The 20,448-nt window shown below is 36.7% G+C and overlaps 1 protein-coding gene across 1 annotated transcript in view; it reads left to right on the plus strand.

The window, feature by feature from the left end:
- Window positions 1-20,448, plus strand: part of LOC103923044 (E3 ubiquitin-protein ligase HERC2) — a 117,075-nt gene that overhangs the window by 49,316 nt on the left and 47,311 nt on the right. The window contains 26 exon segments of the mRNA XM_009331291.1: window positions 843-975; window positions 1,084-1,211; window positions 1,334-1,529; window positions 2,134-2,270; window positions 2,746-2,919; window positions 2,997-3,133; window positions 3,215-3,366; window positions 3,789-3,980; window positions 4,836-5,023; window positions 5,516-5,708; window positions 6,312-6,494; window positions 7,079-7,263; window positions 9,136-9,283; window positions 9,376-9,572; window positions 9,808-10,038; window positions 10,729-10,864; window positions 12,393-12,536; window positions 13,984-14,126; window positions 14,337-14,604; window positions 14,749-14,891; window positions 16,349-16,447; window positions 16,543-16,711; window positions 16,824-16,949; window positions 17,713-17,821; window positions 17,971-18,110; window positions 19,813-20,003. Of these exon segments, the coding sequence (XP_009329566.1) occupies window positions 843-975; window positions 1,084-1,211; window positions 1,334-1,529; window positions 2,134-2,270; window positions 2,746-2,919; window positions 2,997-3,133; window positions 3,215-3,366; window positions 3,789-3,980; window positions 4,836-5,023; window positions 5,516-5,708; window positions 6,312-6,494; window positions 7,079-7,263; window positions 9,136-9,283; window positions 9,376-9,572; window positions 9,808-10,038; window positions 10,729-10,864; window positions 12,393-12,536; window positions 13,984-14,126; window positions 14,337-14,604; window positions 14,749-14,891; window positions 16,349-16,447; window positions 16,543-16,711; window positions 16,824-16,949; window positions 17,713-17,821; window positions 17,971-18,110; window positions 19,813-20,003 (4,242 nt within the window).

A 20,448-nucleotide genomic window follows, 5' to 3' on the forward strand; every position in this document is an offset into this window, starting at 1 on the left:
GTTTTGTTGGTGAAAATTCTCCAAAAGTTATAACAAAACAATCAAAAAAGTTATTTCAGAATTACTTTTTGTGAAAGGAGTGGTTGAGTAGTACTAATGGATAAAATTTGCGTATTTCACTTAATGTCATAACAGTACAGTTTTTGTCTTTTGAGTTTTTGAGTGGGAGAACTAAAAAATTTAAATGTATCCTTACCAAAAAAATTAATAATGCATTACTTTCCATGTCAAGTTTTAGTAGTATTGACAGACCCTGCTCACCTCCAGTTGAACTAAGATGGAGTTTTCTTTGTCGAAGTGCAAATGTATTTTGTGTGTCAGGTGCACGTATGCCTTTGTCTTAAAGTCCCTTTGTGCCTTGGGGTTCAGGTTTCACCTGGCTGGAATCTTGGATATTATGAAAACCCCTAAGATTTACATTGGAGGTGTTACAGAAGACAGTGATCAGATTTTCTAACCCTTTGACTTCAGCTCCTTTATCAAAAAACCCCAAATAAGTCCTTGGGAGGATAGGATAGCAGTAATGACGAGTTAGGAGAAGACAATTAAAAATCGTGTTAGGTGACCTGGCTATCTCAGGAAGAGATAAAAGCAGTAGTAGCTTTGTTCCTTGAGCCATGTTGCTCTTCATACAAGGAGAATGATACAGAGTATTCTTTGTCGTATTGGGTTGTAATTGCTATGTATTAAATAGCGCATACTTCGTCGTGTATCTCACTTCTGAATGTTACGTCAGATTGTGGAGGTTATTCAGTGTTATTTAAATGCTGGCTGCAGTATTTTGGGTCCTTTCATTGTATTTAAAAACAAAGTTAAATAGAGGCTATTGTGTGTTTTTGTAGGACTTCTTGTGTCAAATAGAGAGATACTGTAAACAGTGTCACTTAACAACACCAATCACATTCCCTCCTGAGCATCCTGTGGAAGAAGTAGGACGTTTGCTATTATGCTGTCTTCTGAAGCATGAAGATTTGGGTAGGTAGCTTGTGGTATAGCTGTCCCAGAATACATTTTGGACCAGTTTAAACTCTGCTACGGATGATTTTGGAAATCCGTATTCAGAGATTGTCTTTTCCTATTAAGGTCACGTAGCGCTGTCTCTTGTTCATCCTGGTACCCTTGGAGTTGACCAGGTAAAGCACAAAGCCTTACCAAAATCCGTAGTGGATGTGTGTCGTGTTGTCTACCAAGCAAAATGCTCACTGATTAAGGTAAGCCTCTTACCTGCTGAAGTTTAGATTATTTTTATTTTGAGGTGTTCTATTAGAAAGTTATGTATTGTTCATTTTACTGTGTATTAAACAGTAACCTAATCTTCCAATGCCTTTTCTAGACCCATCAAGAACAAGGACGTTCTTACAAGGAAGTTTGTGCTCCTGTCATCGAACGTTTGAGATTCTTATTCAATGAACTACGTCCTGCAGTTTGCAATGATCTATCTATAATGTCTAAATTTAAACTTCTGAGTTCCTTGCCCCGATGGCGGAGGGTAGCTCAGAAAATAATTAGAGAAAAAAGGAAAAAAAGAGGTAAGGGAACATTAATGTTGTATTTTCTTTGAAACAATGAAAATCAATCTCATTCCAAGGTTTGCTGCTCTATATTTGAGACTCTTGTTAGCTAAAGCTTCAAAGCCATTTGCTTTCTGCTGCATTTTCATGAAGTTTTCTAAATCAATGGTGATATGTCAGTTCCTACAGCAAAAACAGGCAGACAAGAGACTCAAGTTTAGGTGAGGCATGCTTCTTTGTGTTCCAGCACATTAAAAATGATCCATCAATATCAGTCCCTCTGAACTGGTTTTAGTAAAGTTTAACTAGAAGTGGCATCTTATTAAAAATCATGTTTTATTAAAGCAGTGTAGTCAAAGAACTGTTTAACTGGAAATAAGTTAATGTAGTGAACAAACATCGAAGTGCTTTTGAAATTGGTCTTTAAAGATAAAAGCATACTGCAGACGTTACCAGAGCTAATTTGATAATAGTTGGACATAGAGTTCACCAAGAGTACATTTCCTTTTTATAACAGGCTGATCTTAAGCATTCTGTATGCTTAGGCTATCATGCAAACCTAAAAATCTGACACTGAAAAAAATTATTCTTTCATGTAATCTGATAACGTTTTAATTTCTAGTGCCAAAAAAATCTGAATCTGCTGATGTGGAAGAATCCAAAATTGGAAATGAAGAGAGTGATTTAGAAGAATCCTGTGTGGTACCTCACAGTCCTGTACCTATAGATAAAAGGCCCATACCAATCAAATCACCCAAGGTAGGATATCAGATTTTGAATCAACCTTGTGAATAAAAATAACAAGAGGAAAAAATATTTGCTAAAGCAAATAGATAAATATATATTTAAGTATGGCGCATTGTTTTGGTAAAACCTGGAATAATTCTTAAAAAAAAAGCTTGCGTACTGCATATTTAGAATATGTAAAGATACCTTCTCTAATTTTTAGGTTATTGATAATATTAGAAGTGTTCAGATAAAGCTTCATTTCAAAATAAAAGGTTGTGATGGGTTACATCCTCTTTTTTGAATATTAATGCATTTGAAATTTTATGTAGCGGTTGTAAACAAGATAATGAGTTACAAATAATACTAAGCTCTTTCCTGGCTTTGAAGAAGTTTCCTTTTTTCCCTCCCTCCTAGTATTTTAAATTTGGTCATGTTTTTACATGCAATAATTTATATTTTCAGTAATTTAAAACTTGTTTTAACATGCTACCTTCCTGTTTTGCAGGATAAGTGGCAGCCACTTCTGAGTACAGTTACAGGCGTCCACAAATACAAATGGCTGAAGCAAAATGTCCAAGGCTTGTATCCACAGTCTGCCCTCCTAAACACCATTGTTGAATTTGCACTTAAAGAAGAGCCAGTGGATGTAGAAAAAATGAGAAAATGTTTATTAAAACAGGTAAAATGGATGAAAACGGGCTTGCATGTATTAGCAGTTTACATAAGTATGACAATTTTTTTTTTTCTCTTTTGCAGTTGGAAAGAGCAGAAGTTCGTCTGGAAGGAATAGATACTATTCTGAAATTGGCAGCAAAAAATTTTTTGCTCCCATCTGTGCAGTATGCTATGTTCTGTGGATGGCAGAGGCTTATTCCAGAAGGAGCCAATATAGGGTAAAACTTCTTGTTGTTTGTGCTTTCACAATTCTTCAGTAAAAAACGCCTACTTACTTTTGTTGTTGTCTTTCTATGAAGGGAACCTCTTACCGACTGCTTGAAGGATGTTGATCTGATCCCACCGTTTAACAGAATGCTTCTAGAAGTAACTTTCGGAAAGTTGTATGCGTGGGCTATACAGAACGTCCGGAACATCTTGCTAGATGCTAATGCAAAATTTAAAGAACTGGGTGAATCTCATTTTGTTGCTGATGGCTCTAGGGAAAACTGTTTTAAATGAATATTGTTGCATTTTTTAAGTTCCCAGTAATTGGGATCCTAAAATCGGTTCCTTTGGTTTGTGCTGAGAAATACTTTGACTTTCTGTCCATCCATGTGTTGTTCCACTTCCCCTCCCGTTCCCTCTTAACTCGCTTGTCAGTGTTTAAGAGAATGTTACTGGTATGCCAGCAACAGGTCATTGATTACTCATTAGTAACATTTTACCATTAAGATCTAAATTATAAAAACTTTCTTGGAACTTTAGCTCGTAAGTTCTTAAAGCCAAGCAGGGAATAAAAAATATTTTCAATGATCAAACAAATGTATAATATATTTTATTGTAGCTCCCAAATGTCAGCTGACTTTGTTATTTATATTACTTTTGTATTAGGTGTGCAGCCTGTTCCTCTACAAACAATTACTAATGAGAATCCAGCAGGACCAAGTCTTGGGACTATTCCACAAGCACGTTTTCTGCTGGTCATGCTCAACATGTTGACGCTGCAGCATGGTGCTAATACCTTGAGCCTCCTCCTTAATTCTGGCATGCTAGCATTGACACAAACGACGCTGCGGCTGATAGGTACAAGATCATCTTATTTCTTGTTTGGAAGAAAGCACATGTTTTTTAAACCTCCTGTATTTTTTTTTACCTGTTGCTGTACCCAAACTACAGTATGGCTTTGCTGCTTAAAGACTTAGTACTTAATGCTATTTACCTTTACCCTGATACAAAAACCAGATCTGTAAGCACGACTGAGAAGGAAGTTAGTTTGACTATAGCCTTTATTCAGTCATGATTTTTTTTCTCCTAAGCCTTTGCTTTGGCCATCCTTTGCTAGAATTTAGGAGTGATAGTGTAGTTTTGGTGGAAACATTACAAATAAATTAAAAATGGAAAATTCAAAATGAAAACATTAAAACCTGCCTACTCCCTACGCATTCAGTTTCATTTGTTCTACCTATTAAAACTGTTTCCAGTCTGCATATTTAAGCGTGAAGCTTCCTTTGTTCTATTATAAGTTCTATGGTCTTTTTTGCCATGATTCAAGTTCTCCTTCTTTTTCTTTCTTGGTTTTCTTAGATAATAGCAAATATTTGTTCTCGTAACTTGTACTTAACTAGAGTGCTCATAAGACATTTTTCCAAAATATTATGTTAGTAGAACCATTTAGCCACTGGACTCGTTATTATAATGTCTCTATTATTTGTCACTTATTTTTGTTCAAAATTAGGTATTTAAGGTCCTGTGCGTTCAAAACCATTATATCCTAGTTTCCTAAAAGCTCATCTGACTGCATCACCTGTTAAGTCAGCTTTCCTATTTGTTACTGCTTTTATATTGCAAACCTTATGTGCCTTAAAGTTTAAGTGTGACAAAGGTACGTATAAAAACTGGTAGCTGGTTTTAAATTTTGTCATGTTTTTTCCTCTTTAGGACCTAGTTCTGACAACATTGAAGAAGATATGATTGCCTCTTCTCGTGGAGCTTCTGCCACAGTCCTAGAAGAGTCGAGAAAGGAAACTACACCTGTTCAGCTCCCTGTTTCTGGACCGGAGCTGGCAGCCATGATGAAAATTGGTACCAGAGTGGTGAGAGGGGTAGACTGGAAATGGGGTGATCAGGTACAACTTCTTTCATACAGGTTTGAGTGTGTTAAAATCTAAAGTCTCTATTCAGTGGACTGTCTGTGAATTTTATGTTCAAACTTTAAAGGTCATTTTACATTTCAAAGACGTGGAGAATTAACATAAAATATGTTAATTGTTTGTTTAATTTCATTTTTGGAGATGAAAATTCTTTTTTAGTGAGACTGTTCTGATTCACGATTTAACAGGAAACTGGGCCACTTGTTTGCTACAATATTATGCACTTCCAACTAGGTGTGTATGGCACTTATGTAGTACATAGTAAAATAGATCTAAATATGAGTGTTGCTGCAGTTTACTGGGGTAATTTCTTTTGAAGATTGTGAAACGCTTTCCAACTTTATGCTGGATTTTGAAACATTATTGAAGGTTAGGAGCAAAAAAGAGCAATAGCATTATTACTTTATGAACTTTGGGTACGAATTAGTGTTGTCGATTTGTGTAACTTGAGCCTCTCTCTACTGTCAGGATGGACCCCCTCCAGGTTTGGGTCGTGTGATTGGAGAATTGGGAGAAGATGGCTGGATTAGAGTGCAGTGGGACACTGGAAGCACAAATTCTTACAGAATGGGGAAGGAGGGAAAATATGATCTCAAACTAGCTGAGCCACCGCCGGCAACGCAGCCCACAACAGAGGATTCAGACACTGAGGATGATTCTGGTAAAAAAAAAAAAAAAAAAAAAGCAATTTTTTTATAAACGTTGAATTCCAAAATTGATGTCTTAAAATATGAAAAAGCTTCTTTCACAGGAGAAAATGCTTCATCAAAGAAGATTAATAGGTGTACATTTCAGACCAGAATCTTTCTCATGGTAAAGCTATCTTAAGAAAGGAGGATAGAAAGGATGATATCACATTTGTTGCATATTCATGGGCCAAAGAAAACAGTATTATCCAACTGAAATAGTTCCAATTACAGATACCAGGAGGTATACATTTTAACATATGTTAATGCCATTCTGAAGTGTGTTTTTCGTATGGCCTAATTATATATCTAGTCACACTGCTTCCCTATTCTTGGCACTGCATTTGTAATTTCTTTTTAAGTTGTGTACTGCTGGAGAATAACCTGAAAATATCTGCACAAAATATCTGATTTATATTTTGCTCTTGCAGTTGGAAATAAGGAATCTTCTTCATGTCAAATCATCTTACAGAAAATATTTACAACTAATTTCTCGCATCGTGTTTGTTTCAGAACTCTTTGTGAAATAGATTAACTCAATATTAATGTATTCCTTTGCCTTTCATGTCTCCCTTCAGAAGGAGAACAAGTTGAAAGGAATCTCCACCCTACTTCCATGATGCTGACAAGTACCGTGAACCTGTTGCAGACACTGTGTCTCTCTGCTGGCGTCCATGCTGAAGTCATGCAAAGTGATGCTACTAGGACTTTGTGTGGTCTACTCCGTATGCTCGTGGAGAGTGGAACAATGGATAAATCAGGTATATTATATAGAAACAGTCTGATTCAGCTATGCGTTTCTGTTTTGTGCTTTGTTGTCTTGTACCTTTGTAAATCTTTTGTTACTAGTTTTTAATCCTTTAAGGCCAAAGACTAGAAAATGCATTTTCAGAGCTTTTAAAAATCTTAATAGTTGGCAAAAGCAACATAAGTGATCTTGAGCATTCTCAGAACATAAGCAGTAAAGCAGGAGAAATGCATGAGGTGTGGAACATCAGGATGTGTATGGTTGGCTTACACAATGAATTTCTTAGCAGTCTTTTTCTGTTTGGGGAGAATGGTATGACTGGGTATGTCATATTCATTTCCATAGTTTCTTTGTAATTTCAGAAGTAATGCTGTTAACTACTTTGAAATGAGGAAACAGTATAAGGATGAGAATTGTTTTAAAGGCATATTTAATAAAATTAATTACAGGCTCTAAAATTGAAGTTAATAGTTCATGTAAAAACAGTGGAGTAGCTCAGTGTTATGACTTGTCCAAAAAAGCCCCGTGTAGTATATAGAGAATTATGTAGCTGGCGGAAAAGTCAACTGTTATATGTATATATCTTTTTGTTTTTAGCTTCCTTGCCAAATAAATTAGTTTATAAAGAACAGCATAGGAGTTGGTGCACGCTGGGATTCATTCGAAGTATAGCACTCATGCCTCAGATGTGCAGCACTCTTAGTACATCTCAGTGGATAACTTTGCTAATGAAAATTGTTGAGGGGCATGAATCTTTCACTGCTGCTTCACTACAGAGACAGGTAATGTGTGTATTTCCAAATTACTTTGATAGGCAATGAATTTAGTAGACTTTAGTTGTCCTTAAAAAAAAAAAAAGTGTGTTTTTAAAAAACAGACGGGAAATGTCCTTTAAATCGGTTTTTAATTAATTGGAAAAAAGGTAACGTGTCATCTTACGTTTAGGATTCATTGTGTTAAATATACATCTGTAAGTTTTTGAGCCTTCAGGGCACTACGGACTCCCTTGTTCTGTTGAAAGCTTGAAAGTTTTGTACAGGTGAGAGGCCAAAACAGTGTTCCAAAAATGTATTCCAGAAACTCCATATAACGTTTCCTAGAAGTTGAATAAAGGAAAGAATAACAAAAAGATGGTTAGGAAAAATGTTCAATTTCATTTTAAAGTTATCAAATTGTGTATTATCTACTGTCCCCCCTTCCATAGTAAACTGTTGTTATTGTTTTAATTACAGTCTCTCTTAAGAAGCTGCATCTGTGTGTCTTATTTTGGTATTGTATTTCCCTTGTCCCCTTTCCCTTCTTTTTTTCTCTTTTTTCCTTTTTTCCTCCTCCCTTTTTTCCTCCTCCCTTTTTTCTCTTTTTTCCTTTTTTCCTCCTCCCTTTTTTCCTCCTCCCTTTTTTTCTCTTTTTCCCTTTTTTCCTCTGTTTTCCTTTTTTCCTCTGTTTTCCTTTTTTCCTCTGTTTTCCTTTTTTCCTCTGTTTTCCTTTTTTCCTCTGTTTTCCTTTTTTCCTCTGTTTTCCTTTTTTCCTCAGCATCTTGTAGTGCCTTTTTCATGAGATTGAAAAGCAACCTTGTTATGGAATAACTCTTCCAAGTTTTAAGGCTCGGGGATCAAAAGATCTTCTTAATCTTTTCCTTGATAAGGCATCAGCTTTTTTTAACTAAAGCCTTGTATCATAAAGGCCTGTGCATTTTTGTGTGATCTTCCAGCAAATTTTTGCCAGTATTCTTCATATGATGAGACTTCTGTCATCATCCAGGATGTAGTGCATTAGAGTAATCTGTGCTGTTCAGGGAATACTCAAGAGAAATGAGCATTCCTTATGTACCAGCGTCGAACTTAATAACAAGCAAAAGACAAGACCTTGAAGTTTTAGAAAGATGTGTTACCGACAGAGGTTTACAAGAAGAGATCCCTCTTCACCGTTACTGGTCACTTGTGTTGTATTGGTCTTCTGGGTAGAAGATGCAGAAGCTCAAAACCTGAAATACTCCTGTTCAGAATGTGCAACCCCATCTGCTCTTTGACACTGCAGCGCTGCGCCTTCCCGTGTTCCTCGTCAGTCCTGCACTGAGTGTCTAGGTTTAGAGATGCCAGCCTGTTCCTTCTGTACTGTGTTGGAGGCCTTAGTTTCACAGTAACTGCTTTTGGGTGTCACTGTGGTTGCTTTTTGCTTTCTTGTATCATTCAGCTTTATATCTCATGATTTTTAATTACTGTACCTTCATTGCAGAACACTTGGAAACTTTCATGCTGAAATACATCTTAGTACTAAGTTCTGAGTCTGGAATCTGTATTCTCATTCTGTATTCCTATTTTTCCTATGTGTTTTAGTCATTTACATTGTTTCCCAGTGTGTGTTTGTCTCATGTCCTGAGTATTGAAGAGGTTGGATTCACTAATATAATGTGCCAATAAAATTGTTACTGATTTTGAACTGGCACATCTTCTTTTAAAATATTCCTTAGCAAACTGAACAGAAGATCAGTAGCTCTGTAATTTCCACAGCCGGAAAGAAATCAGCATTATAGAAAGAACTACAAAGGAAGGCTAACTTTTAAAATGTCTTTCTTCTATACTTAATATGTTTGAGAATGTCTTTAATATTTGGTGACTTAGAATGGAATAACACTAACTTTGTTCTCTTTTTAGATCCTTGCTGTACATTTATTGAAAGCAGTACTTCCATCCTGGGATAAAAATGAAAGGTCAAGAGACATGAAATTTCTTGTGGAAAAACTGTTTGGATTTTTAGGCAGCCTGCTTAGTACTTGTTCTTCAGATATCCCACTACTCAGAGGTAGAGGAATTTTCCCTCAGTGTCTTGTTTTTATGTATAGAAAATGTGTGTGTTAAATTGATAACTGCCGTGCAATTGCTTTGTCTTTCCAGAATCTACTCTGAGAAGGAGAAAGGCCAGGCCCCAAGCATCTCTAACTGCCACTCACAGTAGTACTTTAGCAGAAGAGATAGTGGCACTGCTGAGGACGCTCCATTCGCTCAGCCAGTGGAATGGACTCATAAACAAGTACATCAACTCTCAGCTAACCTCCATCACCCACATCTTTGCAGGAAAACAGTCAGAAGGGGTAGTTTCCACGTTTTAAAATAAGCTCATTTTTATAGCAATATTTATTTTGAAATTCTAAATATTAAATGTTTGTAAACAATATTAAGCTTAATTTTGAAACCATTTTTATATTTATATATATGTATGTATGTGTTGTAATTTTTAAGTTGAAATATGTGTGATTAACTTTGTATTTTAAAGCAGATAGAAGTATGTGTTTTCTCCCTACAGTTAATGTTATTGTTCTTTGTTAGGCTGTGTTGGATGACTACTTTCCTGACACTGAGAATCCAGAGGTGGGAGGCCTAATGGCAGTGTTAGCAGTGATTGGTGGCATAGACAGTCGCTTAAGACTGGGTGGACAAGTAGTTCATGATGAATTTGGAGAAGGCACAGTGACACGCATTACCCCAAAAGGGAAAATCACTGTACAGTTCTATGACATGCGAACGTGTAGAGTGTGCCCTCTGAATCAGCTAAAACCAGTAAGTTTGTTTTATTGAGGCTTTAATACAGGGAAGGGTATGGTTAAAGACTCTGATATGGTGCAAAGAAAATACTTGTTCTTCATTGGGTAAATATATTGACATTCAACACATACAATGCTCTGAATGCAAATCTAAGATGGTACTCATGTGAACCTCTGTAGGGCCTTTAATGCCCATCCTCATTTGTTGAGGAGGTGAAAGGAGAAGGGATTTGACTGAAGTCCTTTGACTTGAGGTAAAATCCCAGGTCATAACAATGTGATTTATAGCTCTTACATGAGAGGAGCTTATTTATTTGTATTTAACTTGATTTGCTAACTAATGTAGAAACTCTTGAGTGTTTTCATTTGAATCTTAATCTCAAGTTGGTTAATATGGCTTTAGTGAAAGCACAGTCAAAGTGAGTGGTCTGCTTCAGGGACTGCAGTTCTTCCTTGCTCTGACTCCATCTTGCTTTTTCACTGAGTAGACCTGCAATTGTGTGGTACAAATACAGGCTTAGGAGCTGTATAGGGAATAGAAATTGTGTCCAGTTGTTCTCGGTCAAGATCAATAAGATAAATGCTACTTTTCTCTTCTTCAGGTAATAACCATTGAAACTTTTGAATGATCTTGTAAAATTTTGGAAAATACTTATCTGTTTGTTTTTTTGTTGTTGTTTTGTCTGGTTCTTCCCCCACTGTCTAGCTTCCAGTTGTGGCTTTTAATGTGAACAACTTGCCTTTCACTGAACCTATGCTATCCATTTGGGCTCAACTTGTAAATCTGGCTGGAAGTAAAATAGAAAAACAAAGAATGAAGTCTCCCAATCAGGGTCTTTCAGGTACAGTTGGGGGTCTTTTGTTGTTTTTTTGTTATGTTTTGTTTTTAAATAGCTGGATATACTCTGGGAAAAATACTGGTAACAGCAAACATACATAAGAAAAAGGGTTTTCTGGAACCTTACCTTTTTTCTTAGTCAACATTGAATAATATGCACTTATTAGACAAGTTTAGCTAGTAGATGAATTGCTCTGCACTGTAAGTGGAATACTGGTTTTACTTTGGTGAGAAAATGTAAATAAGGTTTGGGGCTGGACTTCTTGAATTGTTTAAAATATTGGATGAGTATAATAACTTAAATGCACTTACTGTGCTATATATCAGTGTCGTTGTTTAACTCCAGCCAGCAACCAAGCACCACACAGCCGCTCCCTCACTCTCCACTGGTGGGATGGGAGAGAGAATCGGAAGGGTAAAAGTGAAAAAACTCGTGGGTTGAGATAAAGACAGTTTAATAGGGAAAGCAAAAGCTGCGCACACAACCAAAGCAGAACAAGGAATTCATTCACTGTTTCCCATCGGCAGGCAGGTGTTCAGCCATCCTCAGGAAAGCAGGGCTCCATCACACATAACGGTGACTTGGGAAGACAAATGCCGTCACTCTGAGCATCCCCCCCCTTCCTTCTTCTTCCCCAGCTTTTTATTGCTGAGCATGACGTCATATGGTGTGGGATATCCCTTTGGTCAGTTGGGGTCAGCTGTCCCGGCTGTGTCCCCTCCCAACTTCTTGTGCACCCCCAGCCTGCTCGCTGGTGGGGTGGGGTGAGAAGCAGAAAAGGCTTTGACTCTGTGCAAGCACTGCTCAGCAGTAACGAAAACATCCCTGTGTTATCAACACTGTTTCCAGCACAAATCCAAAACACAGCCCCATACGAGCTACTGTGAAGTAGCTCTACCCCAGCCAAAACCCGCACATTCTCCACCCCTTATTCCATACCATTCACATCATGCTCAGGTCCCACACTATCCAATACAACCTCACTAACCACCCCCCTGCTTCCCATCCTTTGATACAATACACACATATCATTCCCTTAGTCTATGGACCACCCTTGTAAAATGTCCACAAAATGTCCATTGAGTTGATTTAGTCCATTACTTTGGGTTCAATCTGTCATAATAGTCTTTCAGGGCAGGAGAGGTGGTGTGTGGTGATGGATTGTTGCATGCTGAAGTCAGTTCTGGTTCCATCACCACTGCACTTTGTTTGATTTCATCGAAGTTCATTCTTCATTAATCTGGGTGATGCTTACTGTAATACAGTCAATACGGCATATCAATCAGCTGTATGATTGTCTAGGGTGTGAAAAGTAGGAAGGCGGTGTTTTTAATATCATAGGTCATAGAATGTGTGCAGACTTTTTATCCAGGTGCTGTTCAAACTGCCTCATACCATCAGTATTTCACAAGCTTTCACACAGTGAGTTAAGATGTAAACTGATTTTTGGACTGAGGTTGTATGAATGATAGCCTTTCTTCTCTAATACAAGAGGTTCATAGTGCTAATGGCTGCTTAATATTTCTGATAGGTCAAGTGGATTTGGATCTACTGCGATGCCAGCAATTAAAGCTGTACATACTGAAAGCAGGCCGAGCTCTGCTTTCTCACCAGGATACACTAAGGCAGATCTTATCTCAGCCAGCTGTTCAGGAGTGTGCATTAAATCCTGCAGGTATTCTGAAATGCAACCTGAGCGTGCTGCTGTTTGTTTAGATGGTAGACAGAGTATGTGACTATAACCCTTGCTTATGGCAGTTGGAGGGTAGAAGTTAGGTTTGCCCTCTAAAGCCTAAAAATTAAAAATTAAAATTCAGGAATGTTTTAACCTTATATATTAAAAGCATTTTGACTTTTTAACTTAGGTTTTGAAGACTAAGTGGATCAAGTGTTTGAAGCGTGAAATATTGAAGTTAGCTAAATTTGTAAGTCTTCTATAGTTAGTAAGCTTTGTAAGTAATTTTGAAAATCTTGTAGGTTTTTTGCAGTGGCTTCTTCTTCTGCTTCAAAGCTTAAAGTATGAGTTCTCAATTGGCTATTCCTTTTACTTGAAATGTTTTGCAGTTTCCAGTGAAACAAGTACCAGGATACAGTGTCTTAAGCATAATCTTAAAAGGAGTTTAAGGAATTGTAGTTTTAATAATTTGAATTCATTCTCTATATACATTCATTCTACATATAAAAATAAATAAAATAGCTCTGTCTGCTAGGATAGCTATTGATGCCCTTATAGTTTATATTAGTTCTTCAGGCATTTGTGAAGCATGTAATGTCTTTAAATATATTAACGTATTTGGTTTATTGGTATATTTCTGGGTTTTTTTGTCAGTTGCCAAATTTTAAGTGAACAGAATAATCTTTTTTTTCCCAGGAATGGAACATGTTTTTTCTTCTACCATGAGTTTTTAAGGGGGGGAACCCCGCCCCCAACTTTTTTTTTTTTGTAACCAGAACAGCATAAGTACATAACAAAACAGTTAATAGTCCCTTATTGTTTCAAATATGAAAACTTCCTTTTGCTGGAGTTAAATGAAGACTGAGAACACTTTCCTGAGATAGCCGCAGTAAAAATCTAGGAAACATGAACGTTTATAGCAACAAGAATACAAAATCAAATATAAAAGTTGCAGAATCGTGAGCCAGTTGATTCAAAAAAGGTGTACTCTTTTGAAGGGGCAATGAATACCTATAGGGAGCTCTTATCAAGAGGTGTATTAGAGGGGGAAATGACTCAATCCGGAAGGTATGCACCATGGTTTTGGGATCAATGAGATTGTTAGTTGTCTATATAAAGTGGTTTATCCTGGAAGGACCTCTGTATAATAATCTTATTGTAAAAAGGTGAACTCAGAAGATACTTGTGCAAATTCACTGTCCACTAAGCAGTTTCTGCTAGACATGTTCTAGGTGTATTTTAGTAAAACTATTGTTTATCTACAAATTTCTCACTTGCTTTTTGTATGGAGATTGTGGCACATATGATTTAATCTTAAACACATGATTCCTGTGGAGAAGAAATATGGGAGAAAACAATATGTTTGATCAATCAGTAGGCCTCAGAATAAGTCTCCCGATTGACTTATATTACATGGTTTTAGTTAAAATAATGTTTTTGTTTCAAGAGGATGGAGCAGTTGCCTCTCCCGACATAGGAGATATGTCTCCTGAAGGACCTCAGCCTCCCATGATTCTTTTACAGCAACTTTTGACAGCTGCTACGCAACCATCACCTGTGAAAGCAATATTTGACAAACAAGAGCTTGAGGTAGAGTCTGTGTTTTCTGCTAATAAGTAACCTAATAATAAGTCTTTTTAATTCACATTCCAATTTAAACTTGTTAAGCTATAGGTTTAAAAAAAAAAAGTGATACTGAACACTTCTTGGCAAATAACTTTTCATTTCAGGCACACACACAAAAAACCCCATACCAAATACACTTGTTTTACTTGGACCGATTTATTTGTTCTCATTTAGGCTGCTGCTTTGGCAGTATGCCAGTATCTGGCTGTGGAGTCTACACATCCTTCAACTCCAGTGTTTGAAGACTGCAGCTCTAGTGAAGCTACAACACCCATCACAGTGCAACATATCCGACCCACGAAAGTGAAGAAACGCAAGCAATCTCCAATTCCACCCCTCCCCATTGTAGTTCAACTTATGGAAATGGGATTTCCTAGGAAAAACATAGAATTTGCACTAAAGTCTCTGTCTGGAACCTCTGGAAGTGCTTCTGGATTACCAGGTATTTCATTTAGTTAAATTAATGATGTTAGAAGGAGAAGGAAAGTTGCGAGCAGATTAAAATTGTTACTTCTCTTTTTTGGATACTATCTTAAGAATGCCAGAGAATCCCTTAGAGGCAGACCGGGTTTGTTTTCTGTTTTAGGAGTGGAAGCCTTGGTTGGCTGGTTGTTGGATCACCCTGATATTCAAATTACGGATCTTTCTGATGCTGATACTATCTCTGATGAATATTCAGATGAGGAAATGGCAGAGGAGGTGGAAGAAGCTGAAGCCGCTTGCCCTGTGGTAAGTATCAGCTTACAAAAACCTAAGTCATGCTAGCTGGCTGCAAATTTTGTAATTCTTTCCTTTTATGAACTTGGTTAGAGTACAAGGACATTCTGCTGTCCCAAGCTTTCAAGACTCTAACAAGGACCACGTTTGCCATATGTTTCTAAGGCATGTCATAAAAGAACTCAAGAATAATCTATCAATATTTATGTATGAGTAGCACAAGGGAAGAGTGGAATGCAGGTAGATGTTTCACTAGCGGTAGCTATACGTATCCCTGATAGTTGGTCTCAGTTTCATCTAAAATAGTCAATGCTATGGTGTAATATTTGTAAAGGACTCCTTTTTTCCTTTTTTTTTTTTTTTTTTTTTTTAAATTTTTTCCCCCCACCTCCCTCCCTTCGGACTGAAAAACAAATGTATGTTAGCTACAAGGAATGACTTGTATGATCATCACGTCACTAAATCACACAAGGAATTAGTGAATAAATGGCAAAGATGTCACTGAAATAACTTAGTTTTTTCCTTATAAAAACTATTTTCACTTATTGGTGATAAAATGACCTTTCCAATGCCTATTGAGTGTGATGGTTTTACTGTGAGTTTATATTAGGCTTCTGTTGACTTTCAGGAACTGTTTCAGTAAAGATCTGCCAATAAAATGAAATGAGTTCCGTATTTCTATTTATTTTTTAAGGAGTTATGTTGAGTTTTCTGGCACATGTGGGATTTTGTAATTGAAATAAATGCATTATATTTTGAAGGAAATTAACTTGACATGGAGTTCTGATATCTTTACCAGTATTGCAGTGAGAAACTGCTCTATATATTGCCTCGAATGAAAAAACATTTAATGCTCAAAACAGAACAAAGTTTTCTGAAAATTCTTGTTACAGCTGCAATGCAGTAGTTATCTTAAATTTTAAGTTAATCAAGTCTTGAATAATTTCTGATAACTACAATCTTGCCTTTTTTGTCAACTTGTTTTTCTAAGGGAATACTTTAAATCCCATTGTATTATATAACGAAAAAATTAGTAATGTACTTTAGGTAGGAGATTACCATTCACCACTGTGTTTTTGTTTTCTTCCTCTCCAAACAAGCAGCCTAAGAAGTGGAATGTGAATGTGTGTTTGCAAGGCTAAGTAGATTACTCACAAATCCTAATTTGTAATTTTCTTTGGTAAGCAGATTTCATAACAGCAACTTGCAGCTTGTTTCACGCATTTTGAAAAATTGCAACTACGTTCCTTGGCGAGTCATTTTGAAAACAAAACTTCAAAGTAGATCATAAATGTTAGCCTTCTAGTGAGTTGATCTGTTGAAGATTTTACCCATTTTGGCATGCAACTTGGATATTATATGTTTGTGGTTTTGTTGGGTTATCTTCAGTCTCTGCTAACAATTTTATTTACCTGAATTGAAAACAAATTTTGTAACTGTTATATGCTTATTTTGGATTTTTTTTCTAGTCAAGTGGTGCTGTTGTAACAGAGAGCCAGACCTATAAGAAACGGGCTGATTTCTTAAGTAATGATGACTATGCTGTGTATGTGAGGGAGAATATTCAGGTAAGCGTGATGATGAAAAGCGATATTGAAACTACTTTCATTCTGGTACAAAAGTCTTTACATAGCTATGGCATTCTATTGTCCTTTTTCCCTAGGTGGGGATGATGGTTAGGTGCTGCAGAACGTATGAGGAGGTTTGTGAAGGAGATGTAGGCAAAGTTATTAAATTGGATCGAGATGGATTGCATGACCTCAATGTACAGTGTGATTGGCAACAAAAGGGTGGTACTTACTGGGTCAGATATATCCATGTTGAGCTTTTAGGTAAGTTCACTGCTAACTGCTTTTTAATAAAGAACTGAATGATACACTAAGGGAGATTTATTTTCAGGGGGGAGCAACCCACTCACCATGCATTTATTCTTGCATGTGCTAGGATTCCCACCGCAGAGTTCTGCCTCTCATATCAAGATAGGTGACAAAGTGCGTGTGAAAAGCTCTGTTACCACACCCAAATACAAATGGGGATCAGTTACTCACCGAAGTGTGGGAGTTGTCAAAGGTAATGTATATTCAAAATGGGGCATGGGGAGGTAATAAAACTGGAAACCACACAGACTTTCTGCAGTGTTGAAGGAGAGAATCTTCTAGACACACTTAAAAACCACGCAGTTTTGTGGAATATTGCATGATGATAAGAGAGTATAGAATGCATTTGATGTCTGTGACGAATTTATAGACGTACTCTGTGGCAGCCCATTTTGTTAGTGTGTTCATATGCTTTTTGAGCCACTCCATTCACATACAGTAAAGGTCTTTAAGAATCTGTGCAGCTTCCTGTTGTAGTTCTCATTTCGATGAACCACAAATGATTTTCCTTTAAGAAGTAAATCTAACTTGAAGACTTCATATGAAAGTGAAGAGAAAGTGGGGCGCACTAGTGTCAAGCTGTAAGGGATGTTACTGAAGTAATCTGTGGGGCATAGATTCTTTGAAGAGGTACAGATTTTAGTCATACTATATTTGTGCTTAGAAGTACTCTCTCGTTTTGGGAACTGTTTAAAAAAAAGAAAAAAAGAAAAATTCAGAGTCAAGGAATTTAAACAGAATAATATATATCTTTAAAAAAGTCTTTAGAACTCCCTTTCCCTCTGCCCCTTTCCAGGCTATCTGATTAGGTTAATACATAGTTCCACTAAAATAAAAGATTACTTTCAAAAGCTACTTCTATTACATGTTTCTGCTCTGATGTTGCACTGGACACTTTCTGCTTCATTTTATAGAGATTTGCAGCACATTGTATTTTCTGCATGTTTTTGTCACAGCTTTTAGTGCCAATGGAAAAGATGTCATTGTAGACTTTCCTCAGCAGTCTCATTGGACTGGCTTATTGTCGGAAATGGAACTGGTCCCCAGCATTCATCCTGGAGTCACGTAAGTGATGATTTACGTTTTTCTTAACGTATATGGGTTATCCTTTAGCCTTATTGTCTTGATTCCATTATCTTGACTGGTGTTACGATTAACTTGTACCATGAAAACTGCTAGAAATATATTTACTCATTGTTCTTTTGTGAAATCAGGTGTGATGGCTGTCAGATGTTTCCTATCAATGGGCCTAGATTCAAATGCAGAAACTGTGATGACTTTGACTTCTGTGAAACCTGTTTTAAAACCAGGAAGCATAACACCCGACATACTTTTGGCAGAATAAATGAACCGGGTAAGTTTCAGAATCTTAAATGTTTCTTAGATTAATTTAAAATGCATTGAATTTGTTTTTAAAAAAACAGTTTTAAATTTCGTCTCCTTAACATAACGAAAAATTAGTATTCGGACTGACCCTCTAGACAGCAAAACATTTTTAGCAGATCATAGCACTGCTACAATTGCACATGGTGGACTACACCAAAACATCAACCCTTAAGCTTTCTTTGTAGTGTTAAAAAAGTTTAAAAAATATGGCTACTTGACAGTAACTCTTTATGTCCGAACTGAGTTTTCAGCTACACCAAGAGTAAAACATGTAATTCTTTAATCCTCCTGCCTTTTGCTATCAGGCTAAATGTAGGTGAATGGAATCCTCATGACAGTAGGTGCAGCTTAAAATACCTATGATACCTTCTTACACCTCAGTTGCTCTTCAACAATTTTGCCTATCAGTGTGTGATGGCTGTTGCCTCATTTCCTCCATGATGTGGAGACTCCAGAGGGGTGTGGTAGGAAAGGGAAGCCTTTTGAAAGACTCATAATCAGAATTTTTTGTTTCTAGGGCAAGAACAGGTGCAGCCATTTTAACTCTAAAATTCTGGGGTTTTACATTATTATGCAAAACTTACCTGACACTAGCTTTTATTTATTTTCTCTCCACCTGTCTAAAAATCAGTCTGATCACTAGTATTTGCAAGGTGATGCTGCCTTCTGGACTAAACCTCTTCATACTTGCACATAGCCAGTCTAATCGGTTTAGAAAATTAATAAAACTGATTCCCTGCTAGAAATCATGAGCATGCATTGCATGTGTGTGATGGTTTGTCTGAAGGGCAAGAAAGACTTTCCATTAAGAAATCAGTTAATATGGTTGTGCAGCTAGCATGGTGTGAGTCTGTAATCCTTTCCGTTGCCCTGGATAAGGTAGAGGAGTTACAATATTCTTTTAGTCAGGCTTTCTAGAAGCTACAGAGATCAGTAAAGGGAAGTAGAAGTGGGTTTTTGCAGGGAGGAAATCAACAACTCGCTAAACCACGTCATGCTTGAATGAGATTCGGAACTTTTGAGTGTTGTAAATTAGCTGTGTCTATTTTCCTGTAAGGGATTTCTGTTGAGGGTTGGTTGCGTATTTTTCATATGCTGTGGTGGTGTACCAAATTCATGTGCTGTGGGCCTGTATTTTGAAGTGTGTATCATAATAAATTTTGATTTGTATTTCAAAAGGAAGGACCCTTTCAGGTGGCTATTTAGTCAAGAATGTTAGTCTTTAAAGGATTCTGTCAGTTTAAACATTACATGCCCCTGTAATGTTTTGTCATTCGATTTTAGGAATTACTCTTAGTGTCTTACATTCCTGAAGAGAGTAATTTTCCTTAATTTTTTAATGTTTATTTTTTGCTAAATTATGCTTGGTTTCTTGGTACAAATCAATCATAAGTGTAAGAATAGAAAGTGTGACTATCCCAAATGACAGGCATGAAAACTTGTAGTCAGGTAAAGTGCTTGAAACTGCTTTAAAAAAAAATAATCTTGAGCTATGCCCTTTAAGCGTGAGTAGTATTACCGTACCTATGTGCCATGCTTCTGTATTCTACTTTTAGACTACATACCTGAAATATTTTGATTTGTTATGTTTCCTTTCACATTGCTTGTGGGTTTAATAAAAGCAATTTTCTTTGAGAGGTACATGCTTAGTGTTTCACTTAACCATGCAGGTCAGTCTCCGGTGTTTTGTGGGCGTTCTGGAAAGCAGCTGAAGAGACGGCATAGTAGCCAGCGGGGAATGTTACTGGATGATTGGTCAAGAATAGTTAAGAATTTGAATGTCTCATCCTCTGTGAATCAGGCTTCACGTCTTATTGATGGTAGTGAGCAATGCTGGCAGTCTTCTGGCTCACAAGGAAAGGTAACTTTAAGCCATAACTGGTTTATTCTGGCATGCTTTCTTCTTAAGAGGGTAAGTATTTACCTTAATGAAATATATTTGTTTGTTACCTTGATGTAAGATAGAGTAGTAAAACCAGACGTCTGAAGTACAAAACTGTTTCTTCATAGTAAATGTGCCTATTTTTTTTAACGCTGTGCTTCATCTTTCTAATTATTTCATGTGAATTATAAGAACTTGTGTGATTTTTGAAATACAGGGTAATTATTCTATTCTGTAGTTGGTTATATGGTTACAATTGCTTTTTCAGTATAATAACTGATGACAATTGTTCTTAACAATCACATTGATTATATTTTACTTAAGTGAATTTGTTGCAATACAAAAAGCACCTATGCTCTCACTAGCTAAAACTGTCTCCAAGCACTCTCTCACTTGCATAGAATCATAGAATATCTCGAGTTGG

The sequence above is a fragment of the Pygoscelis adeliae genome, unplaced genomic scaffold, assembly GCF_000699105.1.
Source record: "Pygoscelis adeliae isolate BGI_AS28 unplaced genomic scaffold, ASM69910v1 Scaffold149, whole genome shotgun sequence".
Lineage (NCBI taxonomy): Eukaryota > Metazoa > Chordata > Aves > Sphenisciformes > Spheniscidae > Pygoscelis > Pygoscelis adeliae.